The sequence below is a fragment of the Gymnodraco acuticeps genome, unplaced genomic scaffold, assembly GCF_902827175.1.
Source record: "Gymnodraco acuticeps unplaced genomic scaffold, fGymAcu1.1, whole genome shotgun sequence".
NCBI classification, from domain to species: Eukaryota; Metazoa; Chordata; class Actinopteri; order Perciformes; family Bathydraconidae; genus Gymnodraco; species Gymnodraco acuticeps.
The window spans coordinates 5,121,629-5,142,174 of record NW_022990274.1 but is presented as its reverse complement, the minus strand read 5'-3'; the positions used below and the strand labels follow the sequence as shown (position 1 = coordinate 5,142,174).

The 20,546-nt window shown below is 41.5% G+C and overlaps 1 protein-coding gene across 3 annotated transcripts in view; it reads left to right on the top strand.

Moving 5' to 3' along the window:
• Positions 1-20,546, top strand: part of col18a1a (collagen type XVIII alpha 1 chain a) — a 114,388-nt gene that overhangs the window by 40,880 nt on the left and 52,962 nt on the right. The window contains exons 1-2 of one of the 3 annotated variants that reach the window (XM_034221468.1): positions 6,333-6,872; positions 16,099-16,640. In XM_034221468.1, coding sequence (XP_034077359.1) covers positions 6,500-6,872; positions 16,099-16,640 — 915 coding nt within the window. In that variant the 5' untranslated portion in view covers positions 6,333-6,499. Of the gene's footprint in view, positions 1-6,332; positions 6,873-16,098; positions 16,641-20,546 lie in introns of those variants that run through there. The other 2 variants (XM_034221469.1, XM_034221470.1) reach the window with 2 other exon arrangements.

Here is a 20,546-nt window from a genome sequence, read left to right as displayed (position 1 = left end):
CCAACCAACTAGCAGCTACCACTAAACAATAATAAGTCCTAAAAGGGCAAATAGTAAAATAATCAAACCATTTTTATGCTAGCAGTGGAAAGGCCTTATGGGGGGGTGGGGCGAGCGGGAAAGGTGGGCGTGGCCGTTTTTCCACAAAGGAATGATTTTAGTGAAAAATAAATGATTGCAATCAACTCAGAATCATGAAAAACCCCTAGTTTGACCCCTCACAAGTTACCCAAGGCCAAACTGAACATTTTAGATTTTTCGAAAATCGGTATTCGGTACCTCAACTTTGAGCAGTTGTTACGAAAAAACATACAATATTTGAACTTCAAGTTTTTAATACATCTTACTACACACCTTTACAAAGACATTAGTGAAGAAATTGATTGGTAAGGATTTAGTTTGCAGATCGGTCAAATATCTGATAAAATGCCCATACTATAAGTGTAATTTGTCTTGGCTTCCTATTTGTGGACATGCTTTTAGTTTGAAGGAGAGGTAGCGCTGTTGACAGGAAGTTGTTGTTGCTTTGGAAACAACGTGACGGAGATTAACGGAGAAAAGTAAGATCTACAAATAAAGACGGAGAAAGTAAACGATAACGTTTATGGTTAAGTGTTAGCACCCCCCGAAGAGGCACAAGCTCTTACGTTGATATTGGAGATTTCAATAAATTCAATTTGAGAAAAAAAACGGGGGAAAAAAAAATGAAAAAACAAACAATCGTATTAGATTGGTCGTGTTGATTCTGTTGAACGTAGCTCTGTTCTTTCCACCACGCGGAACCTCCTTCTTGCAAACATTGCATCTGGCTGTTACACTGCCTTCGGTTTCAATTTTATAATACTTCCAAACTCCTGACATTTGCTCTGTCCCGACTCCCGAGTCACCAGCTGAACGTAGCCTCTCGTTAGCTTACTGCGGTCAAGCCAGCCTCCACTTGGGAAAACACAGTCAAGCCAGCTCGCACGTGATATTGGGGTGCGCGATCCCCTTGGATCAGGGAGAGATTTCGTTTTATTCTTATCTAAACACAGGGCTGATAGCTCATATATGGGATTTCAAAGGTCTTTTATTTTGAAACTCCACATCAGAATGTCCTGATTTTTTCTGGGTGAGTAGATGGGGTGTCCTTCTATCACCCTGCAGTGAGATGAGTCTTGGATCAGGGAGAGATTTCGTTTTATTCTTATCTAAACACGGGGCTGATAGCTCATATATGGGATTTCAAAGGTCTTTTAATTTGAAACTCCACATCAGAATGTCCTGATTTTTTCTGGGTGAGTAGATGGGGTGTCCTTCTATCACCCTGCAGTGAGATGAGTCTTGGATCAGGGAGAGATTTCGTTGTATTCTTATCTAAACACAGGGCTGATAGCTCATATAGGGGATTTCAAAGGTCTTTTATTTTGAAACTCCACATCAGAATGTCCTGATTTTTTCTGGGTGAGTAGATGGGGTGTCCTTCTATCACCCTGCAGTGAGATGAGTCTTGGATCAGGGAGAGATTTCGTTTTATTCTTATCTAAACACGGGGCTGATAGCTCATATATGGGATTTCAAAGGTCTTTTATTTTGAAACTCCACATCAGAATGTCCTGATTTTTTCTGGGTGAGTAGATGGGGTGTTCTTCTATCACCCTGCAGTGAGATGAGTCTTGGATCAGGGAGAGATTTCGTTTTATTCTTATCTAAACACGGGGCTGATAGCTCATATATGGGATTTCAAAGATCTTTTATTTTGAAACTCCACATCAGAATGTCCTGATTTTTTCTGGGTGAGTAGATGGGGTGTCCTTCTATCACCCTGCAGTGAGATGAGTCTTGGATCAGGGAGAGATTTCGTTTTATTCTTATCTAAACACAGGGCTGATAGCTCATATATGAGATTTCAATATGAGATTTCAAAGGACTTTTATTTTGAAACTCCTTACATTTTACATTTACTCGTGGTAGTTATACGTAGTTTGTTTTAAATAATTATTGATCACATTATATAGTAAATATTTCTTAATTTAATATGTTTGGTTTGTTTTTATAGGTGCTTTTGTTATTGACTGAGTAAGCGCTGGGATTTTACCGTAATGCTTCTAATATTCGCGCACCCCAATATCACGTGCGGGCTGGCTTGACTGTGTTTTCCCAAGTGGAGGCTGGCTTGACCGCAGTGTTAGACTACTGCTACTATTAGACACTGCGCCCACTCTGTTTCCAGATTTGAGAGAAATAAGCAACCAGGTCTGAAAACAAACCCAAAGAAAGCAACACATACATGATGTTGTGTAATTTTAAACCAAAACTAAGGCCTCAGGATGACTTTAAGACGTGAACATGGTCATTTTGGTTTTGTAACATTAAATAAAATAATTTTTTTAAGGATTCCCGATCCCGATCCCGATCTTTTTCTCCCGATTCCGATCTTTTAAAAATCACGTGATCGGCTCCGATCCCCGATCACGTGATCGGATCAGGACATCTCTAGTATATGCATGAAATTAGTATTTGTATAGTCTGGTTCCACATAAACTGACTTCATTGCAAACATATTTATACGGTTATTTAAAAAAATAATGATGGAAATAATTATTTACCATCTTGGTAATCAAACTCTCGTTTTCTTTGACCAAATTGAATTTTTTGAAAACTCCAATATTAACGTAAGAGCTTGTGCCTCTTCGGGGGGTGCTAACACTAAACCATAAATGTTATCGTTTACTTTCTCCGTCTTTATATGTAGATATAATTTTTTCTCCGTTAATCTCAGTCACGTTGTTTCCATAGCAACAACAACTTCCTGTCAACAGCGCCAACTCTCCTTCAAAATAAAAGCATGTCCATACAAAAAGGAAGCCAAATTACACATATACAACTGCAACGCAAGTAACAAACACAATGCAATATCCTTTTTAATTTCAAAGAACACAAATTGGGTTGTATACATTAACAAATAACTATAAAACAACAATACTGTAGAATAACAAAATGAATACCGTGAATAAACCGAAATACACGTGTTGAAGCGGTGCGCTGCTAATTACCCCCGCGCGGGTCGAATATTCGCTGCTGATTACTACCGAATATCCGGAGCCCGAAAAATGGTATTTGGGACAGCCCTACAATATAGGTTTTACGTGTTGATTTTGCTACCACCTAGATGTGAATGAAATGTCATGATTGGTGTCTGTTGGGGAAATATTTTCCTAGGCCAATAACTTTGACCCAGTTTATCAGTTTGTAGGCTACTGCCCTCGCTGAGCACAAGCTGTGCTCTCAGTATTTTGTCTCCCTGTTCCTTTCTGTTGGCGTCAGCTGATAGAGGTGTTATAGTGTTTTGCCTGTTTTATCTTGTTATGCAGAATGTTGATTATTCTCTCAGAACCAGATAAATACATGGGTCTGGGGTAGAGATCTTCAGAATTTGTTTGGCAACCGCTGTGTCAACTCGTGGTGGCAGCACATGTCTTATCAAATTCTCCGGCAGTAACTCCATAATAAACCATCAGTGTTTGCCATCAAAGTTCCTGCTCTCCCGTGTCTCTCTGAGTTTCGTCTCCATTGCTTCAGAAGTTTCCAGCACATTGTCAAAGTCCTGAAATGTTCAAATATTTTGTACTTTAGATTCCTAGAGAAAACTTTGAACATTATGGTCCTCTTATATTTGTTAAACCCTTATAAAAAACATAATAAAGCACTTGTCAGGTTATCCTTATACTAAGGATGATCTTCTATTAGCCTAGAATGAGTTCCTAAATCTTAGCTTTATGCATATTTCATATCAGCATTGGTCACAAATATGAACCATATTTACACGAACATTTTTGTATGAACATTGTCCTTTAATTGAAACAGTTATTCGTCAAAAGACAGCAACATTCCAATCTTGTTGCAGTTTCTGAAAGAACCTTCAAATAACTGCTTTTCTGACCAATTTAATTTCCCCTCAAAAAGTGGACCATCGTTGCAGAGCAGTGTTCAGTGGATGCGCTTCTTTGTTTAGACTCTTCCATCTTCATCGTAGAGCCCTGTGCAAACTTTTCAATCCTTCTTACTGTAATTACCCGTTCCAATTACAAATGCCACTCCTGAAAACAGGAAATCTTCTGGCCGTGTTGATATTACGACTCTCGCAGCCTGTACTCTACACCGGTATCAGTACACATTAAAGGGATGTTGAAAATAGAGACTTTTAACAAATTCCAAGGTATGTTATGATATCTGCAGATTATGTGCTAAAAAAAACTGTCACTCCACAAGCACAAAAGTACTTCCCCTTATTGAGTGCATTTCCACCTTTCTTGCCAGGTTTTTCCATAACGTTAGCAGACTGTTTCCTAGTTTTGAGGTGACAGGGTATGTGCTTGGCCACCCAAGTCTTTTGGCAGGTTTCCCATTTTTCAAGTCTGAATGAACATTTCCGAACTCTGTAAAATCTCTTGCTGTCATAGAAAAACATCCTCCAGTCATTGTCATCTTTGGAATAATAACACTGATTATAGCCTAAATCCCTTTTGGACTACCATAAATGTCTAAATGCTTAGGATTTGGCATCCTGTGTTGTTTAAAGAACAGAAAAGGACAACATTAAAGTGGAAATCATGCTGGCGGGACTCCCCACAGGAGACGGGAAGTATAGAACAGGAAAGGCCCTTCTGCTGTCATTAATTATGAATTATTGCTGTTTTTTATTTTAACCTATGCAATATAATGCCAGGGGAGCTGAGGCTATTCATTACCATGACACAGGGTGTATTACCCTCTGTATATTAACCCAATCCCTACTACAAACATTAGGTTTATTTAGGTCTACAGGATAACTAAAATGTACGTTAATCATTTAGTTTGTCTGACAACAAAAAAGTTGTGGTTGAGAATGTATGAGCAGTCCACTTTTAACGTTTCCTGAAATATTTCATGTCATCGATTTTTTTGCATAGCATTGTTTGAAAGTAACATTGAAACTGAACACAGAGAAATTGCATTTTTCATTTTGTTCTCAAGCTACTGCTATAATTAAATGTTCTATTTTGACAGGTTTAGAATGAGCAATTGCTTGGTTAAGAGTGGAAACCCCTGCTTGCCTAGAGGGTCAACTTATCTGGATGTATTGTGATCATGCTACAACTAGCCTCTTAGAATTATGTCACTGAAATGAAGATTAAGATATAACTTATATATTTAAGGTTGTCTCCTTTAAAAAAAAAAAACAACATTTTAATGGTGGCAGATTCTCATGTTCTTTTTTCTTCCTTGAAGGAACAAATGTTCTTCTAAATAAAAGTCACACATTAGCTCGAGACAATCACAAGTCTCTTAGTATTGCCCAAAAGGAAGCTGCTTTTCATATGATTACAGATAATAGTTTTCTTTTATTGAAATTGTCATCAGGGCAAAAGCTTGGCCTTGTGATAACTAAGTGAGCCTTCCCGTTTTGTTTATTTAAGTAGGTCACATTGGCTGCTTTTCATTTTGACAATATTTTCCATGTTACTTTACAATGTCTTTGGTGTTCCCTTTCCCCTGTGTATTAGACTAAACACACATAATCCTGGAGAAAGGGGTCAGGCAGATCATCAGTGACCCCAGGCCATAATGGAGAGCTACAGGATAAAGTTGTCAAGCTAGTGTTAAGACATGTATGCATCGCAACATGAGGTTAGTTGCATGCTGTGCACAAGTGTTTCATTCTATCAGCAACCGAGGTTACACACACAAAATACCTGCCTTTATTTGAAACCCCTGGCGCTTTTAGAGAAAACCTTGCACAAACCTCCTGTTCCTTTTATGACTAATCTCCCATTAGCAGATGTTTAGGGTCTCTGTCAACTGATCACATTGGCAGTATGGGGAACCAGTCTGGACAAGAAAGTGAGGCCTGGGTACTGTGTGAATTAAGGCCTTGTCTCGGTCTATATGTTAAGACAATCCAGTCCATTTCATGTTGGTGTTGCAGTGGAATGAGACTATTCATTGGAGGGGATTACACCACAATTTAGCATGTTATTATTTTTGTTGAAATCAGTTAATTACAAAGGCACAACTGTTGCTTCCAAGGTAGTTTGGAGTTTCATTTAAGCTAAATCTGTAGTTTACCATTGTCATGTTAAAACAAAGAGAACAAGTCAAGGGGAACAAATTGCCCTCCTCTTTAAAACACTGAAAGCATCAGCATTGTAGACTGAAAGGCAAAGCTGCCGTAATTCTAAGGTATCAGTCAGCAGGAGAGATCGCTTTTCACTGCTGTGACAAAAGGAGAAGGAGGAGGAAGGAGGAGTTAGGAGAATACATATTGCCAGGCCAGCCAATGCGGAGGACACCTCTTCCTGCTCTCCCCCTTTACTCTTTTGAATGGGGCACTCCTCTTCACTTTTCCTCTCTGCCTGGTGGAGTGTGTGTGGAGACAGTGCTGAAAAGTGTGTGTGAGGAGTGTAGTGGCAGAGTGGACATGTCACAGTTCACTCAGGGAGTTTAATCAAGTGGGTGGACGTGGTCAAGATTTGACTTTATGGCTAAAATTAGGACCTCGTTTGGAGTTTTGTTTTTGTTGACCCTCTTGGTGGTCTACTCTGATGCTTGGTTCTGGGACTGGACTGGTACTACTACTATGCCCCCAACAGTGGACCATGAGGGATCTGGCAGTTCAGAAGGTAGTGGAGAACCTTCATCAGAGAATATCGCAATGGTTCGATCTGAGATGATCGATGAGGGACAAGGGATCCAAAAGGTTGTGCCGACATGGGACCAGACCACTGAGGGACTTCGACTGACCACTGTAGAACCTACAACAGAACCAGAGAGTGGTGGTACATCAGAAAAGGGAACAGAAGGGATTTCATCACACATTCGTAAACCTGGTAATGGCAAATCTTCTATAAAGGGTATGGGTTCTGAAGGATCTGGTTATTTAAGTTTCACAGGAGATGTTTCAGGACTGGGATCTGGGCCTGGGTCTGAATTGGATTCAGAAACTGGGTCAGGCCTCTGGTCTGACTCTGGATTCAAGGCGGAATCTGGATTTGCATCAGGATCTGACTTTGAAACACAGGGGGTTTCAGATGAAAACCAGCAAGGAATAGTAATGCCCACTGAGCAATGGGCGTTAGATAGTGGAGAAATTTTAGAATCCCAAACTAATGAGCAAACATTTAAGTTTCAAAAGAGTGCCGGGATCAGTCCTAAAAGCATAAATGAGGGCAATCATCTTGGAAGCACAACATCAGAGCCAAATCTTTTTTCTGCTGAAATAACTAATAATACTAGAGGAAATAGCTCTAGTTTCAATTTGAATGACTTTGATATTACGATGTATTCTAAAGAAATCTCTACCACAACAGATTTACTAACCCCAATTGTGGGCAAAAACTCTGTAGAGACCACAGAGATACCTAAGGATAACCAAGTAGTGGAAATTGCTCAATTACCAGCCAACCAGGAAGCTTTACCTAACCAAGTGTTACAGACTAGACCTTTTCCATTAGCTAGCCAGGCACCTTCTACAACCCAAATACCAATTCATATCCAACACATTGTAATTACCAAACCACAAACTAGCAAGAGACCTGCCTTTTTTCCCAGAGCTGCCCAACAACCCAGTCAAGCATCAGCAGTTAGCCAGAATGTGGTGACTAGTCAAAATGGTCACATGTTAGATCCTACTCAAACATCAGCAAGTGAGCCTAGCCAAGCAATCCTAATCAGCCCAACAGGTGGGTGGGCACAAGCTGAAAGCCACACAGAAGAAGCTAAATCAGCACTTGTTATAGAATCCCCACAATGCTTGCTGCTAGATATTGCTCTCCCGTTCTGCTCCTCCATGATAGGGGAACGTTTTGTTGTGCCCAATTACCTTAACCAGAGCAGTGTGGAGGAAGTCCAGGTACTCCTAAACAAATGGGCGTGGCTGTTGAAGTCACCTTGCCACCATAGTTTGGAGTGGTTTTTCTGCCTTCTCTTGGTACCAAAATGTGGCGGTGAGCCGATGTTGCCTTGCCGGAGTTTCTGCGAAGTCTTGCGGGACAGTTGCTGGACACTCCTGGATGAGGGACAACTCCCTCTGGAGTGCCACACTCTACCAGAAGAAGAGGATGATGGGTATCAGTGCTTGTCAGTTAGTAACCAGAAAGGTAATCACTGGTTCAAATGAATCCCAAAACTAGGATTCATTTGAACCAGTTTTCAGTGTCCCTATTCTCCAGTTTGTCTGGTGTTTCCTCCCAAAACCCAATACCGATACCCAACTCCAAAAATGTATCATGTATCCCTTTCAGCACAGTCATTGACATTAACGATACCCAGGTTCCCTTGCAAAATAATTTAAAGAAAAATAAGCATGCTTCAAGTTTGTTAAAAGGTAAACGTTCTGGCTTTAGCCTAACAAGCATGGTGCCAACCCTCCTGCCCTACAATCCTACAATGTTGCATGTCTGTGCTTCCCTTGTCCTTTGGAATGCATGTGACTTACAACTTGAAGGTTATTATAACAACACACACACACACATACACACAAACACACACACACACTTACACAAACGCACGCACACACACAGTACAGTAAATGGGTTTATGGTTCATTTCAAAACCAAGTTATGTATATTTTCAGTAAATTATTCATTTAAAGGGTAATAATTACATGGTTTCGTACATATATCTTATCCTGTAACACAGATTGTAGTAAAGCAAAAGCAGTAAATTATGAAGCACTGATTAAATATTGTTCTTTTTAGGATATTTTTGTTATTAGCATTAATGCATCTGGAATTGCACAAGACAGGGCCTGACTTCTGAGAACAACGTGTGCATGGAAACTGTAGATAACTCGGCATGTCTCTTTTGACAGTGAGGGACTCGCAGTCAGCTCCATGAGCATCTGTCTGTCCAGGAATGGACAGATTAAGTCGTCATGCATGGGAAGCAGTCATGTTGCTTCAGTGGTTTTCAGTGGGATGTACATTTTTACATCTGTGCTTGAAAAAAAGTATTTCTTACTGCTAGCAAACGGCTGTACAAAGTGAATGATTTAAACAGTTGAATGCATATATTCAATGAATATTGCATGTCAAATACCAGGACAGTTTTGTTTTTGTGAAATGTCTCTTTCAAAGTAGTGTTAGAGCTTTGTCTAAAGTTCTGTACTTCTTTAAAGCCTTTTACTAGGCAACTGTCCTGCACTCCTCTTTCACTTCAGATCACTCAGAGTTCAAGACTGTGTCTTTTTACAGCTCCACTATCTATCTGACACCTGGCTTCATTGACAGACATGAGTGGACAAGATGTCTCCGGTTCCAAGACTAAGTGATGCATCTGGGCCCAAATAGATGTGTTACTTTCTGTGTTGATATCCAAAGTGCTGGTGTTTTTCTTCATCTGGGGGGTTAGGGTTAAGGCGAGGTTTTATGTTGTAAAAGCCACACAATTCATGTGTTCACTTTTTTGGCATTTACTGCAAAGCTTTACACTACAAGTGTTTGTGTTAAATAACGTGTAAGGAGTTGGTTTAAATGCTCTGACATTGATATTTGCAGCCTAAGGGACATTTAAAAACTATGATTTTGTAGACATATTTACTACCTGAGGATGGCTTTTATTGGCTCTCCAGAAGCTGGTTGTTTTAGACGTCATTTTGGGTATCACCTGTTTGAGTTGCCCCCGAGGTAACACTGAGATGCTTTCAGTCTCTCTAAATCATTCTTGGTTGGACAGAATGCCAGCACAGTCTAGCTCGTCTGGTATCACTCATACAAACACAGCAATATTTAAAATGCACAACTGGACACTGCTTGTTGGTGTGATGTTCAGATGAGTCTCAATCAACCAAATATAAGAAATGACTTTACTTTTTGCTTACTTATGTCTCTTTCCCCCCCATTTCCGAAAGATAACTAGACTCCTGAGTCGATTAGACGTTGCCTTTATGAGCATTCATCACATGGTTTGTACTGACAAAATGCCTCATGTGCCTATGCCAATGTCTCCCTGCTACAGCAAGAAGGCATACTGGTAATGTTTTAGAAGTAGTGAACAGCTTGGTGGGCTTTGGCCTACAACTAAATGAGGTCATACGTAAAAAGCCAAGATAATTTGTTCCAAAGCTCTGTAAATGTGTGCCCTGCTGCCCAACATGCCCTGTTTCCTAGTTAATTGGCCCAATAACTTTATCTTGGGCTGTTTTCTACTGCACCTTCCCACTTAGGAGCCCTTTGACCTCTTAAATTCACTGATCAGAGCCCCCGCCATGCAGGGTCTGGGAAGCTTTGACAGTCTGCAGCTTTGTTTGATTGATGTGTGGGAGGAGGGAACTCTTATTCTTGTTAATACCACCCTACTCCTACATCGTATAACTATGACCTGTCATGCAAGAATGTCTCATGATCTACTTACTTATTGAGCTGGTATAGTGGATGGAATTAAAGTTAGGCCCTTGGCATGGGGCAAGAACACAATAGAGATAAAGTTAAGTATGTTCATGTCGTTCCAAGTCGATGTTGGCCGTCGACGGGCGTCAGGCCGACGATGAGCGTCGAGATGCCCTACTCAGATTGGTATGTCCCGCACCATCGTGTCTTTTCAGCCGAAAACCCACCGATTCGACAGTCGGCCAAAGGCTGTCAGCAAAATAAATCATTCTGATTGGCTGTTCAGCTAGCGAATCAGTGCATGAGAAGCGAAACGGAAGTGAGGGACCCAAACAAACTATTAAGAAGGCAAATGTGAGATTTCATTTAACTCCAGCTCTCGACACAGGTTCGGGAAAGCCCCATGAGCTTCTCGTTGTAGAGTGAAAATGGAACGCACACGCTATTTGTTGTTTGTTTATATCACGCAGTCTGTTCTTCTTCTCTCGGTTATCACGCAGTCTGTCTTCCGGTTGTTGCCTCTTTGAATGACGAATACACACTACCGCCACCTGCTGGTAAGGAGAGTTATTGCCACTCACGCATGCACAGTTCATACGTGCTTCTTGGCCGTCGGCTGAAGTCTTTGTGGTGTGTTCCAGTGCGACACATGGCCAAAACGCAGAGACGCGAGGCGACACAACAGTCGGGGGTCCGTCTGTGTCAGTTTTTTGGTGTCAGCTTGGTGTGTCCCGGCCTTTAGATGTGTGTATGTGGGAGGTCGCTGTGGGAAGATGGCAGAGATATTGTTTGGGGCATGGAAACATTGAAAGAAATCTGTCAAATGTGATCCTTTTACCTTGTGGGGGGGGCTGCCCCTGTGGTAAAAAGTTATTGTTAGGGCATAATAGCCCTTTTAATGATGTTTTCCATGGTTACCAGTCCCCTGCTTGGAAGATGAGCAGTCACTCATATCAGGGTCTATAGGTCAACTGCAATTTATTTTGCTTAGTTCTTGACAGTAAAACTATATCCTGTATGAGGAACTCCTCTCAGTTTAGGCTCCTTTAATTGATAATAAAGGGGATTCCTGTCCCCGGCCACCCCTCTGGTGGTCTACAACATGAAACGGTAGATTTCCTGTAAGATAAACACTTCTGTTTGGGTGAATTCTGTGTACATTTAGTCTTTGTGTTGTGGCTTGTACACCCTTATGGTGGTCTGACAATGATTTGTAGCACCATGGTTCCTTTGAGCTGAGATTGATATGGTATCTCATAACAGGAAGGCCCAAAGCTGGCTCCGGCTCTTCAGCGTGCAGCCTGCCAGGGAATGATTTTGACTTGGCTCTCAGGAGGGTTCCAATTATGGGCATAGCGTAGTTCAACTTCTTTGCTGCCAGAAACTCATTGCCCCCTCTGGTTTGTGTTGAACCGGTACAAAACGCAGTAATGAGGCACAGGGATGGTAAAAGGTATTAGCTCTTAACTTTTTTAGAAGCATTTCACCTCTGCCTCTGTGAATATCATACAAACTATGTTCTTCAGGAGTTCTAAAGAATCATTAGTTCGTCACTTACAAGTACAGTAGAGAACTTGAACAGTATCTTATTTATTCCCCCCCTAAAGTGCACAGCTTGTGGTAGGCCCATCTTCCTTTTTGTGGCTTGAGAATTACAGTCTTCAGGGCGAGCCAACATGAAAACTCCTTCCTGGACTGTGATGTGGGTTTTAGTTTGATATCTCTTTCCGAGTATTCTCTACAGGTTAAAGACACCGCAAACTTTGCCCTGAATTCATAGAATATGCTTTTTCAGTAAAGAAAGGGACATTCATTCAAGGAAGGTGTACCTATTATATTAAAAACATCCGGTGTTAATTGTTCCATTTACTTACGTATTACATATACGCTTTCTAGTGGAAGCAGGTTTGGTTAAAGAGCTCTCAGTTTGTTTGAGTTGTAGTAATTATGGTACCATATTCCCTGATATAAGACAAGAAGAATAAAGTGCTGCTGGTAAAAATGTGTCTTAGCAAAACAAATCAAAAACATTGTCATTTTGCACCAAGTACTTGATATTGATTTAACATTATAAGCATAACAGGACTCCCTTTAGCCCTGTAAGAAGACGGACAGACATTGCAACTAAGATCAAACAGGAATCAAATAAGCAGAGACCAAAGAGCACCATATCATGTGACCAAATCTAATTAACTTCACTTTCAAATCAATTGGCTGAAAGTACGACAGACATACTTTGTGCTGAAGCGTTAGCATTGCTGAAATGTTTTCTTTACAATCATGGGGTCGTCATTTTTACTTCTCCAGAGGTGAACTCTGGCACTAAAAACGCAGGTCAAACCACCGACTAGCTTTTTCTGCAGAGTGACGGGATAGCCCCTGTCAGCACGCCTCAAGGGATGTTTTAAATGGTGATGGAGCATTGAAACAGCAACGTTTTCTCAGACTGTCCAGATGTTCAAATGTTTTCCCATGGATTACGCAGCGTCCCGTTCTTCCCAAAGCTGCGTATACAGCCTCACACTGTATATACAGCTTTATCAACAGGGTATCACAAACTGTGGTACCCCCAACCTGGAATGTTAGGACATGAACAAGTGCTGTGTTCCTGGACACTAAGCCGCCTTCTTTACAAGGCAAACTATAGCACCATAAACTCAGCACCGCTCCATTCATGAACAAACTTTTTCTATACCCCATCGGCCTTGAAGCTGTCATTGGTTAACAAAAGCAGTTTGTAAAACCTGCATTGAGTTTCCATTTAAAATGCTAATGCGGCACCTTTTGTGTACCCAATGATTTCTGATCTCTGTGAAGGAATGACTGGCTGGCCCATTTATGACAATGCAGGCACGTTGAAGAGGATTTAGCAAAAGCAATCCTTTACAAGCCTAAAGCAGGTCAAACCTTTGTATTTGCTTAAAGTCGGGAAATGAAATTGTCCTTACTAGTGTCTGGCACAATTACATAAGGATTGAAAAGTGATACTTGTTAGCATTTAGTGTTGGACCATCGTCTGTTTGTGTACATTCTACACATAGTCCAACAAAGTGCACATCTGGTGGATGTGAGTGATGACTAAAAGGTGAGATGGTTCCCTAATGAGGGGTTTGAGGAGCTTGGAATATGCATGTATGTGTGAGGATGTCAGCTGTTTGACTTTTGGGAGCAAAGGATGGCCTTACATGCAGCCTGTATGACCAACCAGACTCATATGTCAAGCTCACATTCCAATTGATTACAGACATTGAAGTCCAATCTGCATACAAATCCAATGTTTTTCATAATTAGCTACTTAAGGTTAACAAATGACATGTTCCATGCAAATGATTGAAGAAGTGAATTGCTGTAAATGGAGACATTTTGAGTACAAATGTCATCATTCAGTTGTGACACATGCTCATTTATGGAGTTTTCCTGCTTTAAAAATAGCTCACAAGCAAGATGTCAAAATTGAGCTGGCGTGTTTTCCCACTAACTACTGGATTACTGTAAAGTTTTGACTTTTTCTCCCCATGTCTGTCAGATAGATATAAGAGGGAGCCAGTGTGTGAGCGCAGGCCGACTGAAGAGGCCCTCCAGCTTTCTCATCCTGAGTTGATCAGAGGAGACATCTGGTTGGCCTGGTGCAAATGACTTTAATGTTACCTGCCATTCATGCAACAGTTAAGGATTCAGGGTCGGCCTCAGGTGTTCTGAAACTCGGACTCTGCGTCTGTCATTTCCCAGTCAACTTTGACTAATTTAGGAAGCAAATGTCTGTTTTATGCTAAGGTCTTGGATATCTCATATCTTTATGAAGATACATAAAGCTATTAATCCTCTTTAAGCTTGTAGCTTTGACCACGCTTATTCAAAATTAAAAAATATGCTACTTTGTAATTAATCCAAAGAGTATAAGTAAGAAGGTCAACACAATACAGTCATGTAGCACACGTGACTTTTAAACTTTTTTGCATTTGCTCCACTAAACTTGCTTTTCCAGATTTTTCTTGTGTTCTTGACACATCTTGAAATGTGCAATACATTTCATGAGGATTCTTCAGATATTGAAACTGCATAATTTATACTGGAAAGTATTTTTCAGTTCTCAGACAGACAAACATTCAGCCTGGTGTTTATGGTCGTACAGCAGAAGGCAGGACCTCAGGTTCAGCTAAACACCTCGTGTGTTTAAGCTCTCCACAGAGCTGAGTGCAGACCCACTGATCTCCAGCATCGGGGCAGTGGGGAGGCTTTGAACCGGGCAATAGAGCTAGCACATTAGACTCCAGGTGGTAAACCAAAGCAATTCTTCAAAGAACCTACGTCACACGTTCTCCCAAAACAGTGATTTTTCTTTTAACATGAGGAAACATTGGTTTTGATCAAAGCAGTAATGTTTAGTCTCCAGTTTGATGCTAGTTAAACATCCGAACCAGAATGGGGATGAGCACACATCACTCTTTGTGTCCCTTGTGTTTCCTAAACGCCTCCAATGATTATGCGCTGACCTCTCCAGAGTCACCCGGGGTGATGGAGGAGTGAGCAGAGATATGCAGGGGCCCAGCTGTTGGTCCCTGAGGGCCCGGGGCAGGGACATTCAGCAGATGTCACACAAGTCGGAAGAAGTTTTTATAGTGTCTTCAGGAATGTGATGAATAGATATAAATCTCTAGCCTTTTCACACCCTAGTTGTATTAGTTGTCAATATTTGGAAGACATTTTAGCTATGAATAATCAACCCACGTAAAGACCATTTGTAAATCAATTTAATTGTATCACCCATCTGAAACCTTAAAATTGCAAATATCGCAACATGTTCTTTAGGGCCATGCACAAACTTGAGACTGTTTTTTAAATATTAACATTTAGGGTAGAATTCATGTGTTTGGGCCCCCATTTAGTTCCGTTCTTCCAGACTTTTCTACATGTTTTGATTCTTCCTTTATTGTGGATGCATGCAAGAGTAATAGTTTTCTGTGTGTAATATTTCCATGTTATACATTTTGGTCCGTTGATGCAAGTGTTTTGCAGAGAACCCATGTAGTAATTATTCTATCACTACTTTAAATGATAAGGCTTAAACATTTTAATACGTTCCACAAGAAACATAAAGATATGTTTGACCCATGCAGAAACATGTTTCAAGTTGTTTGACTCAGATACTGCGAGCCTAAAGTGCCAAAGATATCTTGTAGAATATACATTACCTTAAAAAAGCCGATCACTTTAGCAGACATTGAATTTTAAAGACAAGATCAGATGACTTCAGTCCTGAAGTTGAAGTCTGTCGTTAGTCTTTGATATACAATGTCTGCTAAAATAATCTGCTCTTCTTAGTTTCAAATGGCCCATCCCTTTGCCTTTTATAATGCAAGTCAACCCTTTCCATCTTAGTTATAAACTGGTTTGTTTGTTTGTGGTCCCCTAAGCAAAGTTGCTTTGCCAATGCTTCTCAAAACAGCCAACAGGTTGTTTGGAGTCAGTCAAGGTCACTTTCTTTCCACATTTTATGACATGTGTTAATGCTGTTTTCAATCATTTAAAAACATTATCACCTATACTTCTGTTTGTTTTCTTGGTTTAGTACAGACTTAAAGACTCACTATACAAGAGTCCAATTAAAGTAACAGTATTTATTCCTGCATCCATCAGTCCCACTCCCTTAAGCCCGGTCTAACATTACACCCTGCCATGCAGCCCTCCCATCTAACCACCAACATATCCCCTGCATATTGTGGCCTCACCTCCTTTTTCTCTCCCCTTCTAGAAGAAAGTGGAGTCACCCTGCTCCAGCTGATTGGGGACCCCCCCCCCAGCACCATCACACAGGTCTTCGGGCCTGACAGCAGCCCTGGCTATGTGTTCGGCCCCGATGCCAACTCAGGTCAGCTGGCCCGCACCTACCTGCCGAGCCCCTTCTACCGAGACTTCGCCCTCATCTTCAACCTGAAACCCACCTCCGAAAGGGGCGGCACCATCTTCTCCATCACTGATGCCGCTCAGCAGATCATGTACGTGGGTGTGAAGCTGTCCGCGGTGCAGGGGGGGAACCAGTACGTCATCCTGTACTACACGGAGCCCGACTCCCAGCAGTCCTACGAGGCGGCCCGGTTCCTCGCGCCCTCCATGAAAGACACCTGGACTCGCTTTGCCATCGCTGTGAGGGACGACAAGGTGATGTTCTACCTGAACTGTGACACGGACCCTCAGGTGATGCGCCTGGAGAGATCCCCCGACGAGATGGAGCTGGAGGCCGGCGCCGGGGTCTTTGTGGGGCAAGCTGGAGGAGCTGATCCCGAGAAGTTTCTGGTGCGTATCCAAGCTCCGTCCGTTATCAACTAAACATTATTCAGGCCCCTGAAATCTGGAAATTACATATTTTCAGAGTAGTTACAAACATAATTGAATGATGAACTGAATTAGGCCTAGGTTACATGTACACAGATATTTTTATAAACAGGGTTTTCCTCCTTCATGTTTCTCTGAGTATGCAGGGTGGGCCACATGTGTAAGGTGGTGTGGGCGGGGGTTTGTGTCTAGGAGTGTTGCATGGGAACTATAGAGCGCATAAGGTAGGCCTTTTTGCTCAGTGTAGTGGAAGAGTACCTCTACAGTATATTTATGTGTAAACATGTAAAAAAAGTTTTTTTGGTCCCATCCACCGGTCATGATTGTATTTATGCCGCCGTTGCTCCAAATGTTGCCCCATTAGCGATGCCTACCAAAGAAGAAAACAACTATTATTGATTGGCTTGGTAAAGGCGGCTTTCTGTGTGTTCCTTTTCTTTTTTAAGTCATAGTATAGTATTCAAAATAATTAAGAATACTATGACAAATAATATGCAAAAAGTTATAGTAAATGATGTTGAAAAAAATGCATGGTTTAGTATGTATAAATGTATAATACATACAAAAATTGGCTAGGTTTAGTATGTTGAAAGATTTCTAATATATATCGTTAAAAAATGTATTGTGTCGTATGTTGTAAAATATGATTAAGTCATAGTACAGCAGGTCAAAAAAAGATTGTATTTGTGCCGCCATCCCTCAAAATGTTGCTCCATTATCAAAGGACATTACAGCACAAATTCTGGCATTACAGGTCAAGTATTTCGATGCCCTTTTTTAGCCATCTGTTCAACAACCTTGAACGGAGTTTCTGAAAACACTCACCGTGACCACTTAGTGACCTCAAACACTGCTTGGGTGTGGACATAAAAGGCGAAAAATACAAAGAAAAAGCTATGTCACAAAAATTCCTGTGTACGTGTCGTGTGGACTAGGCCTAGGTCAAACTAATTCCTGTGTCAGAAAACCACACATCTCACTTTCCCAAACTACCTCTCTAGAACCAACTTGAACAGCGCCAGGTCTCCTAAGCCGTGAAGTTCAGAAGAGTGTTTTGACTCTCTTTAGTCAATCATGTGAAACATCTTGGACAAATAACTCTCATATGATTTCATTGCTCAAATTGGCCTCATCTTAACGGAAACATAAATGTCTTGAGAGGGGTCTGAGAATAATTGGAAGACCTCACAGCTGGTCTGTAATTAACTTCAGTCACCTGACTGCTATAAATCCCAGTAGTTGACCGTAACAACTGTTGACCTTAGCTGCCAGTTGAGCCCCGAGCCTGTTTTTCAGGTCTCAGGCTCGAAAATGACATTCCCAGAACAATTGACTATATCTTCACTTCTAAAAAGGGGTATATTAATAATCTTTTTTCTCAAAGTAATGATAAACTTGTGAGTTGGATGTAGAAAAGTCAGAATCAATATAGAATTGTTTTATTTTAAAGTAAATTCAGATTGAACATAGTAACATTTTTTAAATGATAGTGTCCGTCCAAAAGAAAAACATTACTTATAGTGAAAACCACCCTTGAATGATGGGATAGTAGACTAAAAGCTTTAGGAATCCAAACTATAACATATAATAAGTACCCTGTATCAAGATTGATGCAAAACAAGTGACATTTGACCTTTTTAGAGAGATTTAGAAGAAAAAAACACTTCTGGGGTCATTTGGGTGCATTTTCCATATTTCTGGCCCCCCTCGTCAATTTTGATGATTGACACCTCTTTTTAACCGTTAAATTACATTACATTGCATTTAGCTGACGCTTTTATCCAAAGCGACTTACAATAAGTGCGTTCGACCAACAAAATACAAACTTGAAGAAAACAGAATCATATAAATACATCAGGTTTCATAGAGCAAAAACATTTCAAGTGCTACTCAACTGGCTTTAGATAAGCCAGTCCTTTATTAGTATATAAGTGCTTTGTTAATAGTTATATTGCTCGAAGTGGAGTCGAAAGAGATGAGTTTTCAGTCTGCGCCGGAAGGTATGTAAGCTTTCTGCTGTCCTGATGTCAATGGGGAGCTCATTCCACCATCTTGGAGCCAGGATAGCAAACCCACGTGTTTTTGCTGATGGGAACTTGGGTTCCCCTCGCAGTGAGGGTGCAGCGAGCTGTTTGGTTGATGCAGAGCGGAGTGCATGTGCTGGGGTGTACGGTTTAACCATGTCCTGGATGTAGGAAGGGCCAGAACCATTCGCAGCATGGTACGCAAGTACCATTGTCTTGAAGTGGATTCTAGCAGTTACCGGAAGCCAGTGAACGGAGCGGAGGAGCGGCGTGGTGTGGGAGAATTTAGGAAGGTTGAAGACCAGACGAGCCGCTTCATTCTGAATGAGCTGCAGAGGTCGGATGGCACATGCAGGTAGACCAGCCAGGAGGGAGTTGCAGTAGTCTAGGCGTGAGATGACGAGAGCCTGGACCAGAACCTGCGTCACTTTCTGGGTCAGCTGGGGACGTATCTTCCTGATGTTGTAAAGCGTGTATCTGCAGCAACGGGTTGTAGCAGCGATGTTTGCAGTGAAGGACAGGTTGTTATCTAGGATCACACCCAGATTCCTTGCAGTCTGAGTCGGGGAAACAATAGAGGTGCCGATGTTGATTGTCAGGTCAAGAGTGGGACAATCTTTTCCCGGAAGGAAAAGCAGTTCAGTCTTGTCAAGGTTGAGCTTGAGGTGGTGAGCAGACATCCACTGAGAGATGTCAGCTAGACAAGCAGAGATGCGTGCGACGACCTGGGTCTCTGAGCGGGGAAAGGACAGAATTAATTGGGTGTCGTCAGCGTAGCAGTGGTAAGAAAAACCATGCGGGCTAATGACTGATCCGAGCGAGTTTGTGTACAAGGAGAAGAGGAGGGGACCAAGAACATAGACCTGAGGGACCCCTGTAGTTAATTGACAAGGGTCGGACTCGGACCCTCTCCAAGTTACCCTGTAGGTACGGTCTTTGAGGTATGAGGTGAGGAGGGAAAGTGCAGAGCCTGAAACTCTATGTGCTTGGAGAGTGTGAAGGAGGATCTGATGATTCACCGTGTCGAATGCAGCAGACAGGTCCAACAGGATGATGACAGAGGAGAGGGATGCAGTTTTGGCAGTGTGCAGTTCCTCCGTGACAGCAATGAGAGCAGTTTCTGTGGAGTGACCTGCCTTGAAACCAGACTGGTGCGGATCCAGAAGGTTGTTCTGATGGAGATAACAGGAGAGTTGTTTAAAGACAGCGCGTTCAAGTGTTTTAGACAGGAACGGGAGGAGAGAGACAGGCCTGTAGTTTATAACATCAGACGGGTTGAGAGTGGGTTTCTTTAGGAGAGGGTTTACTCTTGCCTCCTTGAGACTGTTTGGAAAGTGACCAGAAGTTAGAGCCAATAGAATTGAGGGGAAGTTCCTAAAATCCATCTAAACATTACCCATTGGTGAATGAGTGATGCGTAGCCAGAATGCCCAAAGCCGGACGCTGTCATACACTCCCGTAGCTAATATGAAATCTCTGTTATTGACATAATTATGAAGATGGATTATCAGTAATCATTTCAAAGTGACACAGACACATTGGATTAACCTATGGATTAACCTTCAGCAGCGATTTTATCGTTTTAATGCCATTGAACACAACTTTTGAGCTGAAACAGCAAAAGGTAAGAAAATGTCCCGTGTTTGCTACCTAAAGCTATGTTGTGTGATGTCTGGTTTTGTTTCCCATGCCGAGTTCTGGTCGCTCAGTGATGATACTTATATTTCTGGAATCTGTGGAATCTCAGCTTGCTAATCGATATCTTGTTTGTGCAGATCTAATAAGTAATAAGGGTATTTTAACGTGAGTTCTGTGCTAAGTCCGTTAGCATTTTTCGCTCAGG